This window comes from Mizuhopecten yessoensis, unplaced genomic scaffold (assembly GCF_002113885.1).
Source record: "Mizuhopecten yessoensis strain PY_sf001 unplaced genomic scaffold, ASM211388v2 scaffold10811, whole genome shotgun sequence".
NCBI lineage: Eukaryota > Metazoa > Mollusca > Bivalvia > Pectinida > Pectinidae > Mizuhopecten > Mizuhopecten yessoensis.
This window is the reverse complement of record NW_018408733.1, coordinates 1-9,340: the sequence shown is the minus strand read 5'-3', so window position 1 is coordinate 9,340 and position 9,340 is coordinate 1. Positions and strand designations below refer to the sequence as shown.

The 9,340-nt window shown below is 41.0% G+C and overlaps 1 protein-coding gene across 1 annotated transcript in view; it reads left to right on the top strand.

Moving 5' to 3' along the window:
- Positions 1-9,334, top strand: part of LOC110462603 — a gene marked incomplete at its 3' end in the record, with an annotated part of 22,544 nt that extends 13,210 nt beyond the window's left edge. The window contains exons 4-9 of the mRNA XM_021516625.1: positions 830-1,080; positions 1,388-1,739; positions 4,604-5,896; positions 6,337-6,456; positions 7,001-7,108; positions 7,649-9,334. Coding sequence (XP_021372300.1) covers positions 830-1,080; positions 1,388-1,739; positions 4,604-5,896; positions 6,337-6,456; positions 7,001-7,108; positions 7,649-9,334 — 3,810 coding nt within the window. The remainder of the gene's footprint in view (positions 1-829; positions 1,081-1,387; positions 1,740-4,603; positions 5,897-6,336; positions 6,457-7,000; positions 7,109-7,648) is intronic.
- Between the last annotated feature and the right edge of the window lie 6 nt (positions 9,335-9,340).

Below are 9,340 nucleotides of genomic sequence, written 5' to 3'. Positions count from 1 at the left end.
CCAAAAGGCTCAGGATGTTGATATTTAGTTAGTAGCATATGCTGGGATCAAGGACTACTATGTTTGTTAAAGTGAATGACTTTGACTTATATTCAAGGTCACAGGGGTCAAATTTGTTTAAAATCTTTAAACAACCTCTTATGAATAACCATGGGTCCCAGGATGTTTATACTTTGCAAGTTGCATCCTGAGATGAAAGGCTATACAATGTGTTCAACATAATGACTTTGTTCGACTTTCAATCACAGGGGTGAAATGTTTTAAAAAAAAATAACAGGGTCTTTTGAACGAATTTTAATCATAAATACTGATATTTTGCCTGTAGCTTTATTTTAGATCACTTTTAAGGTTACAAGTGTGAGATTTATACCAGGTGAGCGATGCAGGCCCATTGGGCCTCTTGTTTCTTTAATTTTCATGGTGTTCTCACTTTGTTTGGATATTTGGTCCCAAAAAATTATAAACCGATAATGCAATGGATAATTAGTTGGTTTACTATTTTCAATTAGCACTGATTATTGACAATTTTAACTCATTCACCCCTGAAATTTCATAATGAACTATTCCCATTTTAACCTTTGAATTGGAAGAGTTCAAATGTGTCTTCAGGGATGAATGAGTTAACTGATCCAATACAATACAATACAAATTATTTTATTAAAGTGTTACATGTCAATTTTTCTTAAAATACATACATACAAGCATGATCTAAAATCTGAACTGTGCTCGCCAGGACATATTTTAAATTAGGTTCATTCATTAAGACAACAAGTTTCTGTACAGTGTTAAAATAGTTCATGATGATTGGCCATCACTACCTCTGTGACAGATCTCAGGACCATCATCACTCGGCGCCTGAAGAGGGAGGCGGACGGTTCCCTGCTGGAGAAAGCAGCAGCTAGTAAGAAGCAACACCTTGAGGAGGAGGAAGAGGAGGAGGATAACGACGGTACCAGTGACATTCCTCAGACAGTGGAGATCTCGGACGATGCTGCTGAAGGGGGAGGGACACTTCAGACACTACTAAGGGCCATAGAACTCCAACAGGAGAAGCTGGCAATGCAGGCTAAACAGAGTCAGGCGAGTTTATCGTGCAGAAAAAAGTTAAGATTGATAAAAATAAGTCGTTGGTGTAACTTGTCACGATGAACTATTTTCTAGAAATATCTGAAAATAACAATATGTGTTTGTATTGATTGTCTTCAGCGAATTATTTTGAATCTCTTTACATGTATGCATAGGTTAAGATATAAATCTCAACATTTTCGAAAATATCAAAGATGCAATCTTTTTCCCGTAAATTATATAAGCTCTTTGTCAAGATTGGGCTATAAATAACCCTCTTCTTTCGATTGGTGTATTTACTTCATCATTCATCGTGACACAGGTTTCTCAAGGTGCAGCAGGGAAAAGGGCAGGTTCAGCGCTAAATATAGCAAGCCAATCGGCACCAAAACGTATCCGACAGGACCAAGACGGCAACCTCATCATCACTCCAAATATGGGCGGATCTATTGAGCAGGTGGACGGAAACATTCTGCTGAAGCTTGACATTCCTTCAGGCTCGATGTCCTCCATCAGTGGCATATCGACAGGAATCATGGGGTCAACCGGGGTCGTAGGGTCATCTGGGGGCACCTATGTGATGGCAGTGGGTTCCACCAGCAACACGGTGACAACGATGTCAAAAGTTGTTAACCCTGAAAGTCAAGGTCAATCGATAGACGTCACTGATCAAGGTTAGTATCATCAGGCCCGCCTTGTGGTAATATACCCTACAGTCAAGTGGTTAACACTTTCACCCCTATGTAACTTTAGTAGACTCTACCATGCATTCATCTGGATAAGTCCATTATGGTCTACAGTGGTGAAAGGTTAAAGATTGTTTTAATTTTTAGTTCGTGCGAAATGAAATTGTATACTCACACATAGAAATATACACCCGAATGAAAAAGAAACTCAACTTCAAATTTAAGAGTTTATAAAAGAATACTTTTGGGAAGTATGTCTAACTTATAGATTTAATGGTTAATTTTGAGCATTGATGTTACAGCATACACTTTTATAGATCTTTTTTTATGAAAGAGGTCTTCATTAGACTGAACTTAAGTACCCCAAGTTAACTCATTCACCCCTGAATATACATATGAACTTTTCCAATTCAATGGTTGGAATAGTTCATTATGAAATTTCAGGGGTGGGATGAGTTAAAATGGCGGCAGTTGTGAAACCATTCCTTAATATTGTTTCTTTCCTCCTCGTCTTCTCACAGCTACAGTATCTCATAATCTATGTTGCATAGAGTTGGTTCATAACAGCATTGATTATTTTGATAGGAATGTAATTCTATTCTCCCACCCTTCACAGCCGTGTCCCCCATTTGAGCCGGTAAAGATCAGCTTGTCACCCCCTAGAGGGAGATAGCCTCGTGCCGATTAGCAGGTGTTCAATTGTGACGTCATTAAAATGCGTCATCGGTAATTGTGACGTCATCAAAAGTGAATGACGATATGCATACCCTTGTTTACAAACACGGCAGACTACTGTCGGTGGAGCTGTGACTGAAATAATAGGATGGGAGAAAAATAATCATCCCCTACCTTGAGGGTGTGACAGAGAAATCTCCAACCCTCGGTTGACATTTTTGTTTGTCTAACCCTCGGGATAGACAAACAAAAAACATCACCCCTCTGGTTGGAGATTTCACACCCTCAGGACAGGGGAAGATTCTATTAATCCCTAACAAGTGTATTGGCCTATTACACTGGGGAGGTTATTTGGGGATATTTAATGATTCTGAACTCTCCTGTCTAGTTCTTCCCACAAGTGTATGATTTGGGAGAAATCGTGGCTATACGGAAACCAGTCAGTAAGGGCGATGTTACGTGTTGAAAAAAAGTCGAACCTACAATGATAATCAAGACTGGTTAGTGAAGAGCATGGACTTTTAAATGTCTTAAAGGAAAAATGTCTCGGCGTATGTGAAAACAAACCACTGCATACAATATATATGCTTGATGCTGCGGTGTCGGTGGTAGACTGCTATTGAGTTTCTGTTTCGTTTGAGTACTGTATCCTGGGAAATCTGTGCCCAGTCAAACTTTTTCGCGAGTAAAATCTTGATTCGCCCAATGTAAATTTTCACCTTCACATTTCACTATTTGTTTATTATGCTGTTTTTACTAATGTTCGCTGTCATGATAGATTGGCCCTCATTATGGAGGGTGAAAAAGGCGAAAAATCCAAAATCAAACTGCAGTGGACGGTATCGGTATACAGTATTTATCTCATTTCCATAAGGTAGAGCTGTCCAGGGTAACAAAGGGAAATTTCTATCTTACACCCCATTTCACATGACGTGACGTCACAATGCAATGCGGAAAAGGCGACGTGATGAAATTAAAACCTTTTACTTTATATCAACCGTACACGTTAAAAAGATGTGATTAATTTTTCTGCGCAAACATTGTTTGCAAACATGGGATATTTTTCTGCGCAAACAATGTTTGCAAATATGGGTTATGCTGATTTGTTTTTCGTCGAAAAAAGCTCAGGGGGAAAATTGATGTTTTCAAAATGGTGGCCAGTCCAAACGCATTTTCATGGTTTCCGGGCTTGTTCTGGTGGTTGGAATGAGAGAAAAATACATGTCCAAGGGTGTAGGATAGAGATATTTCATGGGTTTTACCACATTTGAACATCCCCTCGGGGGGAATGTCCCTATCCTACACCCCTGGGCATGAAAGAGTCTTATAATATTTATTTTTTCTCTTAATTTGGGTTGATTTTTCAGGAGAACAACATTATCATCTTTCAAAATTTAAACTTGAGTTGAAGACCGTTCCACAATCCTTGTTCAGAAATCATACTGGTTTAAATGATCAAACAATTAAAGATAATGTTCCATATTTAGTGATATTTAAATGTTCCCAAGAAACTCGTGTACCATTTGTGTTCCCCGGCTTGGACCCTTGGCCTATTTTGTTGTATTGTGTAAGGCTATATATAATAGTGATGGGCTGATGATCATGATAATCTGAAATTGATCCGTTTTCCCTTTCCGATTCCGATTATCAGTTCCAAATTTCATAATCGATGTTAAGGGGTCATAATTGAAATGAAAGAGTCAGATGTTTACAATGTAAAACTGCATTGAAATTCATTTATTCTTCTGATTTTTACTACATGATAAACTGCATAATATTTTTTTGAATTCCACTCTTTTAACCCTTTCACCTGCAGACCATAATGGACTCATCCAGATCAATGCATGGAAGAGTTTACTGAAGTTACATAGGGGTGAAAGGGTTAAAAGAACGAAATTTTATGTGTAGTTTACAACTCCGTCTATTGTTAATACAGTATTGTTCTTGCTATATTTGGCTATCCCCTTGAGGTTATAAACTGAGTACGATCATTGAATGTTTTATTACTGCCATTTACAAACAGATTATCGATTATGTAATATATTATTATATACCGATTGAACATCACTGCTGTTTAAAGGTCTTAATTCTTTCAACACATCAACCAGAATAAACACAGTAGTCTTCAGAATCTGACATACTATTTATTTCCGAATTTCATTTCTTTTCTCCTACAGCTGACCAGCCCGTGATATCAGTATTACCGTTGAAGTTGCCGTATGTCGACCAGAAGGGCAGCAAGGTCACCTTCCTACAGATGCAGAACAAAACGGACCAGGAAGGGAAAGTGGTGGAAAACATCGCAATACCTGCCGAAATTCAGAACCTGCTCCGTCAGGGGGCACTGAGTGTGGGAGGTCAAGGGGCGAGCGGGACAACCACAGCTGCTGGTAAAGGGATTGAACAGAAGATAACCTTCCCTGTTGGCGGGAAAGCACTTTCAATGGCCAGTGGTTCGAAACCGGCAGAAACCGCCACTGTTGGTCAAGGTAAAGAGCAGCGTATCACTATTCCACTGAGTCAGCTAGCAGCCATGATGGGCAACACAGCACAGGCACAGAAATACGGCATAACCATCAACCTAGACGGGAAGGGACAGAAAGAGATGTCAACGGTTTCCACCTCCTTAGCCTCCGGAGGGTCTGTTTTGTCGACTGGTATTCCCGTCAGTTTGATGCCGTCCTCAAGCATTCCTTCAAACATCAACACGGCACTTCAAAATGGAGGTCAAGGTCAGGCATTTCTTACGTTGATGACTGGTGCAAATCAAGGTCAAGTTCTGACTTCAACCCTTGCAAATCTAGGTACCATGGCAACCGGTTCGCAACGATCAACTGGTGGAAACAAAAATATTCCATCTACCGTGCTTGAGGCTATGGATCTGAAAAATATCGTGGGGAATTTATCAAAATCACCGGAAGTTCAAAAAGGCCTGAAAAGTGTGAGTATTACAGGTGCCACTAGTCAGACTTTGCTGTCGCCAACAAAACACACTGTCAACAAAGACCTCACTAGTCTTGCCGAGGCTTTAAAAACACGCCCACCACAGTCGCTTAGTCAAGTCTTACCGACACCTACAGTCGTGGGAAGCCAGTCAAGAAAGGGGACACCTAAACAAACAGCGGCCGTAACCTCAACATCCTCAAAAATACTGGATACACCAGGAGTCCGAAACAAACTTGTCACTCGACTACTAATCAGTGGAGCAGCCACTTCTACGTCTCCGACCATGTCTCCGGCAATCCAGAGCAGTATGGCAACATCGACCTCCACATCCTCTCCGACGTACAACCTAGTCTTCCATCCCAACACACCGTTATCTACTACCTCCTCGTCACAGTTGTCTGCCCCTGTTCCGCAGACCCAGGTGATTAACGTACAGAATCTGACGAAACAGCAGCTGTCCGCACTCACATCATCTGGAGTCCTGGTCGGTCAGACTCTTGCTGCCAGTACACTTGTCAAGTCAGGTGGGTGAACACTTACAAAACCTGGAATATTCCTAAATATTTTTATGAAGAAAGAAGTTATCTCAAATTCACAGATATGATTAACGTTTAATGGCCAACAATGCTTTAAAGCTCAAACAACGCTACTGTAAAGTTTGAAAGTTTTTCATATTCTATCATATTTTTTTTCTGTAGTTGGTGAATTATAAGTAATGTAATAAGGCTACTTCAAAAATTAGAAATTTTGCCGTCTTTTGTAATTTTCATCTTTAATTACAGTAGCCAATTTAACAAATGGTTGGAAGATATTAAAGTTAGTATCCTGAAAAATGATGCATTAAAAAATGCAGCATTAAAACGTTTGCACCAAATGCAAAATATTTTATAGAAAATATATACAGTACCTAAATGTGTAAATGTTTCTTCTCATAACCAAATGTGTTATTTGTTTATGTCTGCAGATGATGCACACCCATCACCATCCACTGTAGGCGTGCCCCCCCCAGCCACTCCCAGAGTAGCCTCCCCTGGTAGCTCAGGAGTTGTCTCCCCTAGTGTCAAACCTTCCACACCACGAGCAGGTAGGTTGTAGGGCTCTTCACCAAAAGTTGATACATACAAAAAACGTTTTTTCCCATCTGTAAGATCGGTCAAAGTATATATGTAAAACCATTGAATGTCAAAATAATTTTCCATTGCATCTGTCTTGGGCCTTGGTATCCAACTTCAGGCATTGCAATAGATACATACACAAATTCAGCTACCATTAAAGTCACTCAGTGTTCCCACTGAATTTTAGATTTGGAGGTATATTTGATACATTTTCAAGATTCTATACTCCTTTGTGCCTAGTTACATAGGGCAATTGTTGAAAATTGGGGGTACAACCAACTATTTGGGGGGGTGGGGGGTGGGGGTGACAAACCCTCATTTGGGGGTTTCTTGGCACACCAGTCTCTCTAAGGTATGTTATTTTTAGAAATGTTTTATATAGGCTGTCGTCATCTCAAAAAATACAGTTTCCAATGCCTTGATACAGTTTTGGTGTGAGGATCCTTAAGGATATTTCGCAGTTGAAGGTTAATGAGTCTAATTTTACTGTAATCGAAGTATTTGTAATGACAGTGTCCCCTAACCTGAGACCAGAACTGATGGAGCAGGTGACGATCGATCTGAAGGAGATTCAAGATGATAGCCCACCAGTGGAAGGGGAGACAACCAGTACCCCAAATTGTAAGTCAGAAATAAATAAACAAGTTCGTCTCTGTAATATTTGCAAGAAGAAATGTAGGAATTTTCCCATTGAGAAAATATTGTTGAAAATGGTCAAGATTTCTCTAAATATTTATTCAAGAGGAGGTCCCCCAGGCTCAAAATTTTGAAAACTTTGGGAATTTAAAAAAAAAAAAAATTGCTGGTAGAGAGAAACAAGTGAATGCAAGTAGAATTTCGTGTAGACAATTTTTACACCTTTAACGGTAATCTAAGTTAATGTATTTTTTCTAACTATTCTAAAAAAACGAATTATTAAAAGGGAAAATTCTTACAGGCTGAAATTAAAGTAAATCAACTAATCATATTACAGGATTTTCACTAGAGGTATAATATAATACTTTAGGAAGGGGTGATTTTCTCCATCGTAAAACTGGGGCGCCCCCTTTAACATCATGAATAGGACCAGTTAGTGACTTTAAAAAACAGTCTCATCCCTGATAGTATTGTAACATCTGACACGCAGTATAACAGACATTCTCAATATTTGTTTCTTAACAGTCTCCTATTCGTGTCTGTGGTGTAAAATCGACTTCTCTAAGAAGATTGATCTGCTTCAACACTTCATGAATCTACACCAGGACATGCTCATGGTGCCCGGAGAACAGGAGGTCATAGGTCAAGGTTATGACGGCACCCAAGGTCAGATTCATGACCTGTCACAAGATCAAATGTTCGACGGACAAGAACAGTCCTTAATTGACATCAATGCTTTGGACCTGCGCACTGTGAAGACGGAGATGATTGAACAGACTCCGGACATGTCACTTTCCTGTCAATCTCACCACAAACAAGCGAAGACTGTCAAAGAGGCTCTGAGTCGAAAGAAGGGTGGATTATCGGGGGGGAAGGAAGGTGGTGCTAAGAGAGAAAGAGTGAAGAAGAAAGGAAAGAAGGATAAAAGGGAAGAGGGAAAGGGTAAAGTTCGTGAGATCAAAAGCAAAGGAGATCAAAGTCACACGCCATCAAGGGGTGATCCAGAGTCCAACCAAAGTTCAATGTCCGCAGCCAGTGACCCACGCCCGAAATACAGCTTGACCAGTCTGATCGAGGCCCTGAGAGACAGCATCGAGCGTGATAAAAGTAAGAAAGGAGATGGTATGTCAGGTGAGGGAGATACTTCAGGCTCGGAGATGTCTGACGAGAGTACGTCGGTGCCAAATATGATATGCTACGATGACCTGAGCCCTGATACCAGTTCAGGTGGAGGAGGTCTGGGAGGAAGCGATTCGGAGGCAGTGGATGGTGACATTCAAGTGTCGGTGAAAACTTTCCAAGTGGACGGTAAAACAATGTATAAGTGCTCCCTGTGTGCCAAAGTCTTTAGCAAGACATGTACCTTTGCACGCCACGCCATGGTGCACTCACGCATGTACCCCTACCAGTGCGGTCTATGTGACGAAAAATGTAGTGACATGAGGGTTTTACTCCGGCATCTCGATTGGCACGGTGAAAACGTCGACTGCCCGTGTAAGAAGTGCGAACGGCTGCACAAGTACGGCGACATCAAGACAATCGGGGAGAAAGCTTCCGGGACAAGTAAGTTTGTGTGCGAGATCTGCCAGAGGAGTTTCGTCAGCGATGTTGCATGCAAAGCACACGTCAACATGCACAAGCGAAGCGGAAGTCTCGACTGCGAGGTCTGTAACGTCGAGTTCCAGTGTAACAGGGCATTGTCCAAACACAGGAAGTCTGTTCACGGCATCCAATTCTGTCCCTACTGTCTCGAGACGTGCACACTGGACATGGCGTCACACATGAGCGAACATGAAGGCGTGTACATGTACCGGTGTGGGCTTTGTGGTGACGGCTACAACAGTCGACCGTTATTACACGAACATTTAAAAATACACACTCATCTCGGGAAAGAATTCGGCCAGCAGCTGGAAAATGAAATGAAGTCTGTTGGAATCTTGCATAAGAAAGGTTCCGGCGGGAGTAAACCTGCACCAGAATCTGTAAAGAACGTCGAGAGCCCAAAAACTGTGAAAAAAGAAACGAAGAAGGAAACTAAAAAAACTGGGAAAAAGAAAGCAGCAAAATCTAAGTCGGCGAAACCAAAGAAACAGACAGAAGCAACGGAGGAAATTACTGAAGATGTTACGGAGATGGAGAGTACATCTTCTTCCCCAACTAAGGCAGAACCTTCAAAGATTATGCCTGTCAGGCAAAAAACACGAAAATGCCGTTGGC